The following is a 20,299-nucleotide window of genomic DNA, read 5'->3' on the forward strand; positions in this document are numbered from 1 at the left end:
ATAATTGGCAACAGGATCAAAAGAAATGGTGGGCTATGAATGGTGTTCAGTCCGATTCTCGATCTCTGAAGAACAGCTTTAAGTTTATTTCTTTTAAATCATAGTTAGTACACTTCTCCAGGGTGAATATGGTTTAGTGCCTGTGCAAGTACATGGATGAAAATGTTGCTAAAACTATTTGATTTCATGGTGTACTGTGCAAACTATTACTTTGGTCTGTAAATATGGATTTTTTTTTTCCTAACAATGATAAACTTGCAGCAAATGGAGAATAACAACTCTATACTTTTAGTGCCATTACTCAATACATACAAGACTTTTCATCTCATATCTTGGCTTTTATAACTTACAGCTTTTAGACTTGTGTGTCTTAACCTTATCAGTTAGTGCAGTCTTTGTTGGAACCTTAAAATGTTGACTGCAATATTTGGTTTAAAAGCAAAGCTTACAAAGCCCAAGCAATGGTTATCTATAAATCATCATTTAAAGGATACCAGTCAACAGGAGCCATGAGTGATCCTCCACCTGCTTTAGAATGTTGAGGGATATCTTATTATGCATATATTTAAATTATTTCATGCCATGTTAAAAGGCAGATCTATCACTTATAACATAAATTATAAAGACTAATCACAGTATCCATAGTTCATTGGACAAAATTTAGAAAAAGCAAACATTTTCTAAAAAAAAAGATTTTTTGAGACGTTCTACAGGGGGGAAAGAGTGTTCAAACTGTAATGGTTTTGTATATTAAAAGTGGTACCCTTTATGAAAAAAATAAGCTTTTTTAACATTTCCATTTTTTTGGTACCATAGTTACAAACTACATCAGTAAAGGTATAATCACATCCTATTGAAAGTCATGTTCTTGTTGTGAATAGAGAACTTTTATTTAGAATTGCATTCTTTGATAATAAAAAAAAATGATTGTTGCTTGTGCCATAGTTGTTTTTTTTCTAATTGTTTGAATCTTGAACACTGAGAGTCAAATATTTTATGGAATTTTGTTTGTACTACTATTCAGTTGACAGTGCCACATAAATATATTCATTATTGTAAGATTTGTTTTGTATTTTGTGTTTTAAAGGATTATTTTGTTATAATACCTCTTGAAGTGTTTTGTTATAATTTCATCGGTATATACAAAATGCCACTTGTAATTTTCTTGTATATTTTAGGGATTTCAATATTATCTTTACTTTCTTGTACACTTAAAGAGAGTTATATTACATTATGTTGTAACATGCTTTATTATTATGCTTAATCCCAATTTCACTTTAATATTTTTTGTTTTCATTAGATTTATTCATCTTTATTCATCATTGATTGTTACTTTATAGTTTACATCATTTTATTCTTCAATCTGTATTTGATTGTATTAGATTATGTTTGACATACTCAGTCACACACACTAAATTGTTTCAGATAGCAGTCCAATTCACACATTGAGGGCATTTTGATAAATGAGGAAATTTTGAAAGAAATGCATCAAATATTTGAGGAGATAAATTTTCATAAGCATATCAAGTTTTATAATTCATTTGTAAGCACAGAAGTAGAATGACACATATACTAAGTACTTTCAATTTGTTTTGTTTAAAAATAATTGTCTTTAAAAAAAAAAGCCTCAATGGAATGAGGGCATTTTGGAAAATGGCTGTTCAATTTGTAGTGTGTGAAAAAACACATTAACATCTGTATGAAAACTTGGTTCAGTTTTTGTATCCCTTTATTTATGGTTAATGAATCACAATACTTCAACTCATTAATAAGATGTCACAGTATGCAAGTTAAGCTGGACTCTTTCCATTTAACCCCTTATGATTGAACTAACAAAGACACAATCTCAAAAAGGTAGAAGTCTTGTTCTACATAAAGTTACAGCAAGACAATCAAAAGTAGCAACAAACCCACTTAAGATGTGTGTTACAAAATAAACTAATTAACTAGCTTTCAATACAGAGCTGTACAAAATTGGTCTGTAAGCACGGGGGACTTCTTTCAAAACAAAATATATATAGCTGGTCTTCACAAGATGGAAAGTATTACATATATATATAAAATCAATTACAAAATTTCCAATGTTATATACTTCATATTGCTCTAATTAATTAAAATTACAGGACACATTTATCCCTCAAAAACATTTGTTAATGTTACAAAATGAAATTAGGAAAACAATTTACCATCAGATTGGGAATTTCTACAATAGTTATAGTATTGACATTGTTCTGGTATAACTTAAATAACAAAATGTTCTTCTCTTGTTAGTTTAATGCCCCCTTCTTCACACCTTTTTACATACACACAGAATTAGACACAATCCTGGAAACACTGTGAATAAAATGTTTCAGACATACAACTGGAATGTCACTCCTCTATTGTGCAAAAACTAATTGCAACAAAGATCAGACATATGTTGATAGTTTATATTGTGACTGGTTGATGAGCAATCAACCAGAAAGTTTGAAGCCAGCAAAATAAAACTTGTATTAAAAAAAAAAAAAAGGCAGCCACACTGTTTCCAGGACTGAAATATCTCATGAAAAGTATACAGAAATAAAGTTCTGAGTAGTTAAGGATACCCCAAACTTAAACATATTATAGCTATACTCATGACTTTTGAACAGGGTATATTAATAGTAGAAATAGTTGATGCAGAAAACCAAAACTCTTCACCAGTGATGTTAAGTATTTCAGGGTATGTTCTTTATTGATCAGTCAAATGTCAAGGACAGATCTAGCTAACAGCCTTTCTGTACATAAAGATGTGAATGCCATCTTGAGAACAGTAAGATACGCATTAGTGTAAAGTGATGTCAATGAACGTCTTAGCTGCTGGAAAACCTCTGTTGAGAAAAAGTAGTCAATTGGAGGAAACTGGCAATGAACCACAATGAACAAAGATGGAGACATGTGCTCTTTATAGGTAAATCAAAGGTTGTACTGTTTGGTGACAATCAATGAGTTTTTTTGAAGGAAGATGTTGTGACAGTCAATTTACATTATATTACATGAAGAATGGTAGGAGATAAGTACAAGTTTGAGGCTGTATCTTAGCTACATAAAATTGATGGCACCCTGACTAATTAAATGTATATTTTGATCCATCATACCAATCCCTCAAGTACACAAATAGTTTGCACACAAATTACAAAAGCATTGTACAACTTACTCTTATAATAATGTTAAGTATCATTAATATGCTCACAATCTATTTACCATTACTTATTGGTTACAAGTCTTATATATGCATAGTTTTGTATTCCCATAATTATTTTCATTATATATACCTTATATACCTCCTTATTGTTGAAGTGAATAATAAAACTAAATATAAAACAGAATTATAACTACCCATTTCCATGCAACCATTATTTAAGATAAAAAAAACAACTAAAGAAACTTTGATGTGTATAAACAAAAGTTGTCATAATGCAGTGAAATCAACAGTTAGCTACACTTATGATCATTGACAAAAAAAAAGTGTTGTTAGTTAACTGTTTAAAAAGAAATCTGTGGTGAGTTTGGGAACACACGTGATTTGAGATCAAAATCTATTTAGTTTAGTTTTGAACTACAGAAAAAGTAAAAAGTACAATCTTGAGATCATTATTTATATTCAGGTTAACATGAAACTGCTATAGGATGAGAAAAACTGTGATCTGTCTGTGTACAGAAATTAACAGTATTGTGTTCAGAACATATAGTTAGATTGAGAACTACTGCAGGGAAAGAAAAATGAGGTACTGTACAAATGAGTAATTCTGTTAGCTGAAACTTACTATATAAAAAACAAGGTACGACATGTTAAAGAGCATAAAAATGTAACATTTTAAGGATATTTCAGTTACGAGATAAAACCTGATTGAAAATCTGGATATAGATAGCATAACTATAATTCTTTTTCATTTGAAAGTTGTAGATTACATAATAAAATGCATGATAATGAAACTAAGGTATTATCATTTTTAGTTTATTATATCATTTGCTTGAAGACAAGTTGTATTTCAATTTCCATTTAATCTATAATATCAAAACCAAATTATGTGAAAATAAAATCAGTGATGTATACTATGATTAATTGCAGTGTATGGCCAAACTAGGTTTAAACTTTTAAACATTAATAAAAGGTGTGAAAAACTTATCTGCTACTGATACTCCACCAATAATAATAATTTCATGTTATTATTTGTTGTTTTGTTTTCTAGCTGGAAGGTATAACATATGATGCAATATCACAATAATAACACTAATATTTTTAGACATTTCATTCTTACAACTGGATCAATTCAGGCTTTGCCAAGATAGTTCATTTACAGTTCATCAGTTTCATTTTTGTTTTCTGTAAAATTTAATTTCATACTTGATTTAAAATTTACATTTCATGAAATGCAATTTCAAAATCACCACTAAACAACATGCCATACCTCACACTTAGGAATGAAAACTGATTAGAACACTGTTATCTAGATATCATAACAAAACTTCATACACACTTGTCTTCAAACACAATCTTTAATTGAATTTTCAAATTTCTAAATGAAACTTAGCATGCTTGAAAAATGCTTTGAAAACAACTTTTTGAAAAATTGTTAATTTTCAAATATATACTTCTCTCTTTTAAAGATTAGTGAACAAAGACTTTTCATAAACATTTTCAACTAGCTTTAGTTTTAAGAACTCTCTTATTCTTCCTTTGATTAATTTATTGATATTTACACTGAACTATGATAAAAATTACAGCAGATTGATTATCTCAGTTTTGCAACAAGTTCTTAAAACTTATTTGAAATGTATTTTTAATTTAAAAATCAAATGATTTGATAAGATTGTAAGAACTGTGTTAATAACATATATAACAGACAGCAATCAATAAAGATAATTTTCTATAAAAATAGACCTTTAAATTTCCTTATGTGTATACCTAATATCATACAAAGAATTTATATAACAAATATGTTAAAAACACTGGTGTACTTGTATGTATGTAAAAATATACCTATATATATATTTGAAGCTTAAATTTTTTTACAATTCCGAATGAAAGCTGATAAGAGTAATTGGACTATCTTACCTGCATCTCAAAGGATGACAAAGATATTGATACAAAAATATTGAATTTAAAGTCAAGTATCTTTGTAAGTTGATACTTCTATTAAAAGATTTTGGAAAACATCAGATAAATTATCAGAAACTGACAAATTCATTCATGAAAAATTTGTGATCCTAATTAAATAATAATTTGATTGTTTGTTTATGTAGTTGGAATAAAGCATAAAGCTACACAATGGGCTATCTGTGCTTTTCTCACCATGGGTATCAAAACCTGGTTTCTAGCAGTGTGAGTCTACAGACATACTGCTGTGCTAATGGTAGGTAAAATAATTTGACAGAAATTTGTTTAAAACCTTTAATTAATTATAGTTTTAGCACAATAATTTCCTGAATCATAGCATTACTCTGTAAAACAACAAAAACTATATTTAATAAGCACCAATTTTTGAAACCTTTCTACATAATAACACAAGTGATTATACTCGCAGTATATAACTTCCTATGTTTATTCTGTTATTAAAAACGACTTACCTTCTAAAAATATACTAAAATCGTTTGCATAGACAATCATCCAGTGATACAAACAGATTTTTGTCATAATAATATTTACACTTTTCATATAAATTCATAAATGTTAATTCTCTCAGTTCATATATTTGAAGTCATAATTTTCATCATAAACTCATCTAGCATATCTGGAATATTCAGGAGAGTTAGAAAAAACTAATAAAAGTTCAACTTCAACCAGTGAGTCTTGAAAAACATTTTTGAATTTAGATTTTAAATAAACAATTAATTGGATCAGATGAAAGAATTCTTGTCACATTAATGTATATTCAATACTGGGAAGAAGCTATCATAAAATGTGTTTTCCATTTATTAAAAAGGAATTTAACTGAGAAAGCTAAAAACAAAGGAGATCTCAAGACGTTAGTGTAGACATTTCTGAAGCTACTTGGAATTTTGCAAAACACAAAATCTAGACTTTTTTTTTTGTCTCGTATGTCTAATTACAAGTTGGTCAATCAGAAAACTAAAGAATGGTGCAACATCTTGTTTTTTTGCTGGGTTTGGAAGCTTTAATAAGTGGTCGTTCAGCTGCTTGAAACTTCCTGAAAAATTAAAACTCACGTTAAGTTTTTAAAATATACAAATACAGATTTATATTAATCACTAACTTATATTTTATACAAAGATGTAAATGAAAGTATTATTGAATAATAACTGCATTTATGAACTAAAGAACTTGATCTATTTCTTCACTATAATTATTCATTATAATGGAGCTTGATAAATAGACCCAAAACTCGGATCTTATAAACTAACACTCTAGTAATCACCAATCATAACTGTGTAATATTTCTATATTTTTTATAACTATGCAGTATTTTAATAATTGAGTAATAAATAAAACAGTTTCAGATTTAACTACTAAAAATTACAAAAAGGAGTAAGTATACAGTAAAAAATAATCAAGGAAAAATAAACTTAAAAAAATTATTTTCTTTAGTGAAATTCTTATGCATGTTGTAACAGAAAAGCATGGCACTTTCATTAATAGCTGCATCTAAAAAGAAATACTTCCATAAGATCTACTCTTTGATGTAATACTGTGACAACAGCTCATTTTTAAATTAAAATTTCAGTAAAATTTTTTTCTCATGGATAATAAGTACATTGTTATAACACAAAAATCACTTATCACACTAGCATTAGGTAACAAGTAAAAACCTTAGTTAGTAACAGCTAACAAATTGAAAAACTCAAAATTTCCATTGGTTTTACAGTTTGCCTAATTGTGTGTTTGTTTTATTAATAAAGATCTATAAGCTACAATGTCAGAAAGGTTATAGCACCAGTACTTTCATAAAGTAGGTTTTCCTTCTAAAAGTGCTTGAGTTATCAGATTTCTAATATGTTATTATAAATTATCTACAATCTTCATCACATGTTTCTTTAATAAAGTCACCAAATAAACACTGACACACTTAAAAACAATTGATTTGTCTGTTATTGTTGGATCAGTATATTTCATATAAACTATCTTTTTTCACAGCTAATAACAAAACATTTTAGAGACATTAACATGCTTCATTAAAATTAAATCTTAACTAGATTATTCATAAAGAAACAACAAGGATAATACTTAAACTACAGATAGCCTGCTTGCATGAAAGGTAGGCTAATCTCACTGTCTTCAAGTTAGGTTATGTGGTGAAAATGTAGCTACCATTTTAACAAAATGTTGAGCAATTTTTAAAATACCCCCCTTTGTTTTAGTACTAGAAATTCTTTTTTTCCAAGCTTATATCTTAGTCTTCAATGTTGAAATAATTTGTTTAAATGACAGAGGAACTTATTCAAGGTCATAATTTCATAAATACACAGCTATGATGAACATTATATAACAGTAATAATAATACATACAGAAAGTCATACTCTATTCCAGCAGTATGACTAACAGATTGCTTTAAAAGTGTTTTCAAGAACAATTTTAATTTACTGAAGTTTTGAAATAAAATGTTTTCTGTTGATCAAAACCATTAAATACTTTTGTTGTAGTTATCAGTCACATATATGAAATTCTGCTAAACGTTTGAGAAGTACATGAGCAGGAAATCCTCCTTACAAAGCAAAAACAATAATTCAGAATTTTTTATTATAAATTACTCTGAGTAGATAGCCATTTTAAGTAACAAATATTAAATTCATTGGAAAATGTAGCAAACAATTCTGAAAGTACCTGACATGACGAACCAGGTCATGGAATGCTGCATCTACGTTCAGTCTGTGTTTAGCACTGCACTCCATGTAAGGTATTTTCAACTGGTTGGCTAGTTGCTGGATATCATTTTGTGAAACCTAAAATGGCAGAAATTAACACACACACACACACACACACACATATATATATATATATATATAAAAAATATTCAACAGAACTTTTAAACTTTTGTACTACTGTTATTAGTAAGGAGGTTAATTTAATTTTTTTTTCAGCTCCACAGAAAGAACAAAATTTATCAAAATAAAGATATTTTCAAAATTTGACATTTATATTCTCTCTTATCTCTACACTTTTCTCTAGATATGGTATACTAACATACTTATCTAAGAATATACCATATTACACTGGCACTTTTAGTTCACTTTCTTTTCATATTTATTCCTTTATTGCTGTTGAATTTAAGTTTTCCTGTTGTTCTACAGTTGTGTGTGTTGGCTTTCCTGTTGCATGCAGATAAATACTGTATCATTTATTCTTATTTTAGATTGTTCTAGAGCTATGGGTGTTTTTTTGTTGTATACAATTTACTTTACTACACAATTTATAGTTATTTCACTATATTGTACTGTAGTTATATACAGTGATTTTTCTGTCACACGTAACAGACTTTACCTATGCTTTTTTTATTATATTCTTTGACAGAATGTCTAAGAAGAGTATTCAAAATGAAACTTAGTTGACTGGAAGAAGACAGGCAGTTGGTGTCTGTTCAACCAAGTTTCATTTTGCTATATCGTTCTCTGGTTATGTAGTAAGTGCAGAACAGATGTTTCGATGGCAAACACTATCAAAATTTAAAGAAACGTATGAATGTTATGATTTATATCTTTAAATATAATTCCCCCCCCACATATATATATATATATATATATATATATATACACACTTAACTGTTTTTATTATCCATGTATTATATTATATTTTAATAGAGAATAAAATGTACTAGTCTATTATAGCAATGCATCCACTCTTTAACCCTTAAATGACAGCCATCATTAATTGATGCTGGTACCTATAACATTCCCGTTGTTTAAGGGTTAAGACAGATGTTTACCTATCTTAATATATAATGTTTCCCCAGCTATGTATTATCATGCTGTGATTCCCAAACTGAGGATAGTCCCCAAGTAACAAGTTGCAGGGGATATCAAAACTGTTGCACAACAACATATAGTAAAAGACAAATATTCAATCTTAAAAGTATTTATAAGGAAACTACTAGACTTTACTAGAATATAACAGGACGTTATACCTCACCCACTTCCACCCAGGTGAGAACGAGTTACAAAAAATAGCCTGGCTATTCTGGTGAGTCACAACTTGGAGGAGTCAACTCCTGCTCTAATGTTTAGGATGTGACTAATAGTGGTTATTAAGATGTGTGTTAGCAAATAAATGTTGGTGAACTTACATATGATTAAAAATATGTTAAAAAAAATCACACAATCATCACCATGCAATAAAACAGATATTTCCATCTGCTTCCAAAAACATCACTTTTTTAAAATGTTATTTTATACAGGAAATACCATTCTCTGATGTTCTAAGTCACACTTGTTGCCCACCAACAACATTGGAAATTCATCACGATCTTTTACCCGTAAGATCTGTTTGTGGAACTTGTAGATTTCTTCAAAGCTGTAAATGTAAAACATAAGCATTTTACATGTAAACTGTTATCACACTTCAGTGAAAAACTGAAGAGTTATGTAAAACTTAATAATCAACCAGATGCTTATATTATTTTGAGCTTTTCAAAATGTGAGATTTAAAATTTTTCACTTTGTATATCCACATTTGTTAATACATCTAAAACACACACTTCTTAAAAAGTTGACTCAGTATATACACTACAGATGCATAAACACTTGTACAAGTATGTTTAGAAACAAATATAGGAGTGTCACAAATTATCTACAAAACCTTACCCAACAAAGTATTTCTCAATTACAATAAAATTATAAACATTAGTGATGCACAGTGTCATTTTGAATTCTAGTAGTTATTCATGTATTTAAGTTATAAAATTAACCAAACTGTTCAGCTTGAAAGACAAAGGGATTAAGTTTTCACAACTAACACTGCTAGCAGGAGATTATTTATACTTGCCCAAATAGTCCCCGTTAAAGAAAAATAACAAAACTAAACCTTTTTATAATTCAGTGAAGAGCAAAGTAAACTGTTTTTTTAAATTTAAGTTATACAACCAAAAAAAAAAAAAAAAAACTTTAACAAGGACTAATAACAAGTTTATCTCCACTTGTCAAAATTACACAAGCACAGGAAAAGGTTTCTTATAAGGAAGAATGGATTTGTAACAAAAACCAAAACAGTTAAAGAAAAACGAGAGAAAACCAACAAGGTGTACAAAATATTATAACATGATCTATCAAAAGATGATAAGCAAAAATTACAAAGTTTGGGAAATGAGATACCCATATTCTAAATCAATATAAAGTTCCATGATTTCATATTTTACTCTGACATGGTCTTGTAGTGAAATTCTAATTCTTCTAGAATGTAATATGCATAAACATACAAACATTTATACTTTTTATTTCTGTTTTTGGGCTCTTGAATTCAGTCCTTTGCTACACACAACTACAGCATCTCAATTTATTTTGAAATAATACAGTTTGAGAAAAAGCATATAAACATACCTAACTCATATCTTTGTTTATGTAATCAACAAAATATAAAAACTTGTACAGAATGCTCAGTTCACTCAATCTTTGTGGTCAAGAAGCAGATCAGAGTACAGTATGGTATCCAGATATAATTAAAGTGTGATTACATAATAACTACAGGACAGTATAGAATTATGTAGAATAGTCATTAAAAATGGGAAGCTGAAAATCAACTGTATAGATCATTAAAGTCATGTAATTAATGCATATGATGAACTTAACAATATACAAAATAACTAGAAAAATAAATAAATATTACAGAATAATTAGAAGCATGTTTGAATAATCTCATATAATGTTTAGTGCTGGTTTCATAAAGTTAACAATATGCAACAAATCAATCATCATAATACTTGTAAACCAATTGATAATATGTAACTTACCTGTTGCGGTCAGTGATAGAAAATACTAATAGAAAGCCTTCTCCAGATCTCATATACTGTTCTCTCATAGCACTGAACTCTTCCTGTCCAGCTGTGTCAAGTACTGCAGAATACAATATTAAATTCATCATTTTTTGTCTTCATTATAACATTACTAGTCAACTTGTTTATGCTGAAAGGTTTTTTATACACTGTAATTGCACTTTTTCTGTATGACTGTCCACTGCTTATTTTTCTAATGTTCTGTAACATTGTACAGTTAAGCAGAAAATGTTATGGCATAGTATTTTTTGTCCATATGCCAAATTATTCTACAGTTATATTGTTGGAGTCATTTAAGTGTTTTTTATTAGTCGTGGTGTTGTTAGGAAGGATTATATTGAGTCTTGAATATACTTATGTCAAATTTATCAAGAAACATGCATCTGATGATAAAATATGAAGCAAATCACTAAAATCACTAGTGTTTGTGTTTTTTTATGAAGTAAAAGTATCCTTTTTATTAATGCTACTTTAATTGATAGTATTAGTTAGAATGTTTAATACATCTATTTTTTTCATTTTTATACATTTTCATGGTATGCATTATTTTGTACTGTTAACTCAGTGCACAGATTTCAAACTAACCTATATATACTAAGTAGGCTTAGGATGTCTTCAAAAATATTACTAATAGTGAGGATATTCAACTAATAAAACAACATATTTTGACTTTTATATGTAACAATGTACAAACAGTATACAGAATTACCTATACTTATTACTGGGTTCATTTCTTTAGTTCTAATCTACGCAAGTAGTTTGTTTTGATCAGAAGTTTCACTTCAATATTTGCAGTGAAATGTACAATGTAAATTTAAAATAAATCTACACTGATTCAGTATTTGTATTGGCTAAAGGTTTTCACAAAAATGTATCTTAGTATCTTTACAAGCTATATTTAATATATTAAAAGCTGTTCAAGTTAAAACAGTTACATGCAAATTATTAATGGAGTGTTTCTCATGCACATACACACACAACATTATATTAAAGTTAGCATTTTCTTCCACTGAAAATGTCTTTCCAATAGATACTTACTCATTCTCACAAAATAGCTATTCTCAAGCAGCATTGCCTTCTATTGGCACAAATTTTCAACACATGTCACTTGCCTTCCGTCTTTCATTTCTACATAAAAACACCCCTTAGGACATCATGAAGAGAGATACAGAAGCAAGGCTACACTACATATGATACAGGTATTTTTGTCAATTCTTTTATGACTGTATCATGAACATAAAAGATGAAAAACAAAGTAATCCCAGAATATGTATAACCAATGAATGGAACTGCTGGGTGTCAAGTAGTTAGGGTGTAATAGACCATAATGGTAGTTTGACCTCATCTAATACCTGGTGGTATCTGGAATTGTACATCAGATTCATGATAGAGCATTACCTACATCTTCACCTCAAAACAGGAATTGGTAGAGAAGATGAACATCCATAACATAATCCACTTCCAGTTGAATGCATTTCCAGCACCAGATATGGCAGGAAGCAAATCCAGCACATGGTAGGAAGGTGAAAAGCTGTGGTGGGATGGCATCTCCAATCCAAAATCATGAGTATGGTATTTTCAGTCTGTGGTAGAAGGAAAATATCTGGCTGTACACATGTGAGAAACATGCTGCATCCAACTACAATCAGCACTAGGTTCACTGGGAATCAACATCTAGCAGATGGTAGGAAAAATGACTTCAAACCTGGGGTGCACCTCCAGTCCCAAACCTGGTGGCAGTGGGCATTTGTCATTCAGTCAGCACACATGTGAGAATTTACTTAGCTTGACCATATCCAACCAACACTGGATCTACCAGGAATGTACATCCTGATGATGGCAAAGATGAGGAATACCTCAGCCTGAGAAGTAAATTATAATAAGAGATGTATAGTGGAGTGCTTTAACCAAAATCTGGAGGCATCTGGAATTATACATCAGGTGTGCAGTAGGAACGGTATCATACATCTACACATAACACTAACCATGACCAAGACAACTCTAATCAAAACCAGACCCATCAGAAATGTACATCTGGAGAATGATAGAAAGGAGGAATACCATGGTAGGTAGAAACAATCAGTCAAATATGTAGACAAGAATACAGTCTAGTGCTACAACTAAAACCTGGCATCATCTACACTGAGTGATATGATTCATCACTCAGAAGAACAAGCTTCCATGGTCAACACCCCAGTGGTTAGGAATTGGTAAATGGAAAGGACTCCCATACTACACTAGCAAAATGGGGAAAATGCATATTGGACAGTTTAGAAGACTACATTACCAGGGAAAGCATAACAGGTGACTACAATACCCTATCTTGAACAGCAGAGCTGCCACATTGATAGAGTCATCAGAAATGGGCAGCAATCTCCATCTCTTTTACTCATGTTAGTCCACAAGTGTATGGTTCAGGATGAACATATTTATGAAGCAAAAAAAAAAAAAAAAACTAGAAAGAACTACAAGCAGTCTACAGTGTGCATAACTAAAATCTGCAGGTAATAGTTTAGTTATAACTAACATTAAAACAAATACACATCCAACATCTGGAAGCATCTGAAATTGTACACAAGGTCCCCAAGTAAGAAGGGCTACAATATAATTAACAATGAGCATGATCACAGAATGGACAGCAAAGAGTTAAAAAAGCACTTGGTCAGGCACTATTTGCCACAGAGTGAGATTCACAATAAACTAACAAAAAAAAACATGAAAAAGTAAAAAAAGTTTGAGAAAAGAAGCAACTGTTCATAATAAAGAGTGCAAAAACTTAAATTAATAGTAAAAAAAATAAGTCAGTAGTATAATGAAAAATGTCAACAAATCCACAAGCAAAACAAGCCTGTCTGTACAATTCTACTGCCAATCAAGAAGTGATTAATACCTACAGATAAGAGGAGGACACTGGTTACAATAGGATGGTATCACACTCCTAGGGGTGGAGAGCTGCTGCATGATCATTTACATGTGGATACACAGAAGCAAGTGGTGGAAGAATAGTGGCATACATTGAAAATTTGTATTAACAGAAAACAGTGTTAAAGTTATTTTGTGATAGAAGGTAAAATATTGTATCAAAAACAGGGTAACATATCTACAGATAAACAAATTGATTATAAATAGAAATGCTCACCACACATTTGTTTAACAAATATTACATTGAGTGTTAATTTAATTATTATCCTTTCCAGGTATCAGTGAATAAACAACTTTGGAACTTGCATGCACAGTTTTAAAAATGTTTTGTTTAAATTATCCTATTAAGTACATCAAAAAATATGACAGGAAACTGTTAAACAACTCATTACTATTCACTTCATTAATAATGTATATTGGATTCTTTATTGTCTTGTTATTATAATGTTTAACTTTATTGAATATTCTTGCTAGTTACTACAAGTTTTTTTTCTAACATTGGATACAAACTTATTAAATTGCAGCTTTATCTAAAACTGAATATAACATTTACTTTGGACACAAATTATATGGATTAATAATCTACATAATAAGTTACAAGTAACACTTCAAAATTATTTGTGTCATCCCATTAATGTAAAGCTGTGTAAAATTACATTATTTTATAGAAAATTATGTACACATGAAGCTGAGAATTATATTGAGGGCTTATTAACAAAAATTATTCTGAACATTTCATACTACAATTAAAACATACAGTATGTTAACCTAAAACTTTGAGACAGTTGTATAAAGATTTGAAATATATAACTCCTTGTATTGTTTTATGGTGTGGTTCAAATTCCACAATATTTAAATCACCACTATTACAAACACTTAGCATTGTCCATCTCCACTTTTTAAATCTAATTTTGTTTACTTATTTGTTTTACTTATGATTTATAATTCCTTTGCCATGTGTATTACACTGAATAAAAGCTCACAGAAGTAGGGGTCCTTACAGTGCACACAGGTAAGCTTTAATAAAAATTATGAACCTGTTTTATTCTCAAATCAAACACATATTTTATACTAAAACTTGTGTATTGGCTTCAAGTGCTTAGATATCCAAGTTAAGTAACATGTATATTACTACTACAAAGACAGTTATATATGTAAACTGTAACATATACAATTTACAATGTTGAAGCTATCAAAGCATGAACTTTTCTGAAACTGTTTCTATAGTAAAACCTTACACTCAGACCCTTAAAAAATCCTATCATTAAACCTACATATGAACCAAAACATGCTTTTGTTTAGAAGAGTGGCATTTTAATCTCTCTCTTTTATGAAAAGTCACTACTAACAAAATTATCAATTGATTACAGAGCTCATAAGAGTATAACAAACATTTTAATTGATATATTTGTATAAAATACAGAATTATATTACTTTTACTACCAACCAAAGTTAATGTAGCTGAGGTGTTTAAACCAAAAAATTACACACCACTCTCTGCTCTCTGTAAAGAATTGTTATCTTTAAAAATTTCAGAAATTATACTTTTTTTTTAAATGTACAACTATGAAATTATCACGTTTGATGGTTTTAGTGTATTAACAACCTTTAATTGATAATTCAAGAGGCTATGGTTCATACTTTAAGATTAATATGGCAACAGCAACCCCTTTAAAAACAATTTTAAAATACTTGTATTATTTTCATTAGTCATTTAACTAAGATCAGTAGAATAAAAATTTCTCATTATGCTTTTTATAACTGATAAATATATAGTTGTCATTTATGATTAGCAGTCATCTATGAAAAGCTGTCTTCCAATTAACCACTTGAGGTCACTTCAAAATGATTTTATAAAAGTCAGTCAAGTTAAACAAGAAATTAAACTTATACAAACTGAATACAATTATATCTTGTGTACTGTTATCAGTCTACAATTTCCAATGCACCAAACAACTAAAATTAACATCACAATGTCAAATGCACTATCCACTGAAGCCAGAACCTTGAAATTCTGTTTTAGAAGACTTCCATAAAAAAAACCAAAAACAGGATTACCTTGATATCAAGCCAAACAAAAGTAATCTACTCTTGTACTTAACCAGTAGCAGTACAGGTACATGTCTTAGCTAGCTAAGCTAGAGAGAAATAAAGAACCAGCCAATAAATTAGTTCGTGAATGTTTCTAGAAGAATAAATTTAAGGATTCAGCACATGCCATTTTTTTATTCATTTCTTTGAATACTTATTCATTTAAATTCTGCTTTCAAGACATAGAAAAATAAATTAATTTTGAGCAAGCAAAGATTAAACAAAAACATTCAGATTTTCAATCATTAATCTGTCTGCCACACTGCCTCAGGAACAAGATTTCCTTATGCATGTTTGTTATAGCATTTGGTTTTCCCTATTAAATGTTCTTTTTTTTATTAATAGTGGACTAACAAATCATTACCATTTAGTTTTTTTATTACAGTGAATTTAAAATATAAAATTACAACAGTGCTTCGAAAGCAAACATTAATACTGTATACACAAAAACTATTACTTTGCATATACAAACATTTCATAACATTATTTAAATATGGAAACATTCAAATTGAAAAAATTATTAAAAAGAATACAAATTAACTTAAGCACTGATTATTTAACAATTACACCACAGATTTTATTAAACTTCACAAGTAATGATTGATTATAAGATAAAATGCAACTGTTTTCTAGGGAACAAACACTTTGAAGGTGTTTTTAAGTTATCAGTATTTAACAGAGAATCAATATATGGTTGCTAATTCTTGAAGTAGTCTTTTATGGAGTCATGCAACAACCCACACCCATCCAAAATATTGCCCCTTCACTACTATATATCATACTTTGTGAATTATTTGATCTGGATAGAGAGACATTACTTTTCTGTACAAACAGACATTACTCTTCTATACAAACAAAGGTTTATTTTGGTACAAACATAATACAAAGCTTATTATTTTGCTGATATTTTCTTATTTTTTCTCACAACATTTAACTTAAAGGTTTTAATTGTCCAAGAAAGTCTCAATTCACCGAATAAAATACATAACAAAAGTGCTATTTTCGAAGCAGAATTATTCCAAAACTGGCATAGATAGTCGCGATTAATTTGCAATTTGTCCAAATTACGATTTATACAAGTTTTTGTAACTACCAGAAGGCACCACAAACAAAAAAAATCTTAAAGTAAAAAATACCAGATCAATAAAAAACTGCAATATTTCAGATACCACAAATTTCAAATATGATTCAGATAGTCTTAGATAAGGAAAATGCATAAGTTTAGATACCTTTTTCATAACATTACACTCATTGTAAGGAGTTATTTGAAAATTTTCATACATGTGCATATAAATAACCTATAAAAGTTTCAAACAAGCATGAGAAAAAATGGAATTTCTAATTCCTTAAAATTATGATTTTCTCACTATCTTAAAAATCTAATTTAAATACAAACATCCAGAAAATATGAAGTGAATAATTTTGTGATATCAAGTAAAGCAAACAGTCTTACGTTTGACCAAAGGATTTAAAATATTTTACACCATTCCCCTATAACTGAGTAATCATGTGTTTACTTACACTTTTAACTCATCATAAATATGTATTACCAGCAATAAATCTTCATCACTTCTAGATTTATCACAGTTGTATACTATTTTTAATAAAGATGTGAAAATAAAGAATAAAAACATATCCTCAAAAACGTTTAAAAAAAAACAAACCATGTAGCAAATGCGTAACAAGTAAAATGTGCTTAACATAAACAACAAATGGACAACTATTTCATTCTTATAATTATTTTACAAATTTAAACAGCAATTTTTTGCTAAAATTTATTATTTTAAGAGAAACACAACTTTAAAATTCTTAATAAAACCAAAAGTCACCAACATTATGTTTTTACTTGTTTTACTTTTATCCCATAATATCACCATATAGACCTAAACATTGTTATAATTGTAATTGGCACACTTTAAGTGGGAATTACATGCAAGAGCTCATTTTGTTGTATACTTTCACATTATCTCCAATACTAAATGAAAAGTCCAGAGCAACATTTCATAATGACAAGTTAGCCACAGTACTTTAAAAAAAATATGCAAGGTATTAGATTCTAAACTTTTCAGAATTGTATTCTATCACAGTAATTATTCTATTCTAAATAAAGAATATAATCAAAAATATTATCCCATTGAAACTTTTATTACCACAAGGCTAAATTTCCTATGAAAAATGCTACTAAAAGCGTATTAAAAAACAACTACAATTAAGTATTCAAAAAATTAGCTAAAAACTCCTAAACTTAAAGGACAAACCATGAATTTAAGGCTGTTGATTGTCTTCAACAAGCCACATTATTGTTAGTACTTGATACGTCCTATTACACAGTAAGCTATTTACAAGTTATCAGTCTCTAAACTCCAGATATTAAAGAAAAAAAAAGCCAACAAGCAAGCAAACATAATTTATACTTAAAATTCTAGAAAATTACTTACAGGACAAATAAAGCTAACTGAAATATATGTTCAGATAAAAAATATTTTTGTGCATTCAAAATTAATGAGAAAAAGATAACATAAAGGAAGAATAAAATGAATTAAGATGAAACTTCAACATTGGTCTCCTTCTTTGAAGAAATTCATTTTCTAGACTTAAGATAATTATCATCACTATCAGAATAAATTGAGGATGATCAGCAATATTAAAGACTGTTTTGGTTATTAAATTCACTATTTAACCTTTCTCTACAAAAATGTCCTAACACAAAACTTTTAAACTAAGAAATAACAGCTATAAAACCCAATGCTCATCCTCCATTTTCTCTCTTACTTCATGTATGATAAATCCTCTAATTATATAATCAGTTCTTCAAAATAATTAACACAAATAATTTATAAAAGTAACTATTTTTCATGATCAAAGTTCCTTCTAAACTGCACAGAAATCTTGAATGTCATGTACAAATCCTGTCACAGAATATGCTACTTACAACTTAAGCTCTTGTGGAAGCTTACACTTTACTGTGTTACTTGCTAACAGCTTATAGCATTATTAGTGGTAACTTTAACTGGATAAATAACTGTAGCTTATATTGTATTGATAAGTTAATGCTTCTGAAACTAACTGCAAAAATATGCAGGTGTTACAGTATTCTTACTGCACATGGTCACAGAAAGAAATATATCTCATCTTCAGTGCATTGTACAACTCTAGCAACATTGCAGAGTGGTAGTTCAGTGTAAGAAAACTCCAACTGCAAGTTTGTCTAAAAGAACAAAAGTAGGTTGTAGCCTGTCTTGTACAAGTAAGTTTTAGATGAAACATAATTCAGGAATTATTATTTTATATCTTTAGACAAAAACAGAACAATTCTTCTATGAATAGTGTTAAAATAATCATTCATATTCGTACACTATCATTCAAATGACTTATCTAGTAGAAGTAATCCTTTCTCACACATTTATCTCAAGTTTTTTTTTAATATTCTAATTTTGTTTTATAACATAATGATAAAGAATTATTCTTTCTTTGAAATTATAAATACTTCTTACTAAATTAATAATATCAACAATACAAATATGTCTTACTTTTAATTGGCATTTAAGTTTTTCCTTTAGTAGGTGAAAACTAAGTATGGTGTAGTATTATATATTTTTTCTTTTAAGAACATCAGGTCAAATTACAACACTCAGTGAAAAAGAGTTCTCAACATATTAGATATCTGTTGCACTTGCATGTGATCATAAAGTAAGTTTTTATGAAAAAAAAAAAAACAAATTTACTACTGTAGAAAAGTGTATAATATTCTACTATCACCCATAAAGTAACATAAAACAAGATATTTAATGCTGAACATTACTTTAGTAACTACTGATACCATATAAGAATCAACTATAATCATTAAGCTAGTAAGTACCCTACCAAACAAGCTGTCAGAACATGTTTCCAAACAAACCACACTCCATTCTAAACAAAAGGAAATTATATCTAATTACTGCTACTCACTACCAGATTGAACATTACTTCAGCTCTATGTAAGTAGCTTCCTCTAATCAGAAGTTAATATTAATAAGATATCACATTCAAATCATTTATCAAAGTATGCATAAATAAAATCTTAAGATAAACATGTAAGGATTGGAAACAATAAGTAAAGAAAATGCACAATTTCAAACTTACCATGCAAACAAATGGTTTAACTTGATCATGACTAAATTAGAAAAACCTTCAGCACTAAGAAAACTACCAGGAAAGCATTGAATTGATGCAACAAATTTAGATAACATATGAAATTCAAGCCATTGCTTGAACTAACTGGAACAAAGTAAACTATTGTTCAACTAAGGAATGATGAGAAAGGTGAATCAAATTGGTGAAATATTTCC

General features: G+C 29.0%; 1 protein-coding gene across 6 annotated transcripts in view; it reads right to left on the reverse strand.

Annotated features, from left to right (window-relative positions):
- Nucleotides 1-1,711: 1,711 nt before the first annotated feature.
- Nucleotides 1,712-20,299, reverse strand: part of LOC143247232 (ras-like protein 2) — a 67,734-nt gene continuing 49,146 nt past the window's right edge. For all 6 annotated transcript variants that reach the window (XM_076494963.1, XM_076494973.1, XM_076494947.1 and 3 more), the window contains 4 exons: nucleotides 10,917-11,019; nucleotides 9,376-9,484; nucleotides 7,802-7,920; nucleotides 1,712-6,170 (listed from right to left, as the gene is read on the reverse strand). In XM_076494963.1, coding sequence (XP_076351078.1) covers nucleotides 6,092-6,170; nucleotides 7,802-7,920; nucleotides 9,376-9,484; nucleotides 10,917-11,019 — 410 coding nt within the window. In that variant the 3' untranslated portion in view covers nucleotides 1,712-6,091. The remainder of the gene's footprint in view (nucleotides 6,171-7,801; nucleotides 7,921-9,375; nucleotides 9,485-10,916; nucleotides 11,020-20,299) is intronic.

Source organism: Tachypleus tridentatus, chromosome 1 (genome assembly GCF_004210375.1).
Source record: "Tachypleus tridentatus isolate NWPU-2018 chromosome 1, ASM421037v1, whole genome shotgun sequence".
Classification (NCBI taxonomy): Eukaryota; Metazoa; Arthropoda; class Merostomata; order Xiphosura; family Limulidae; genus Tachypleus; species Tachypleus tridentatus.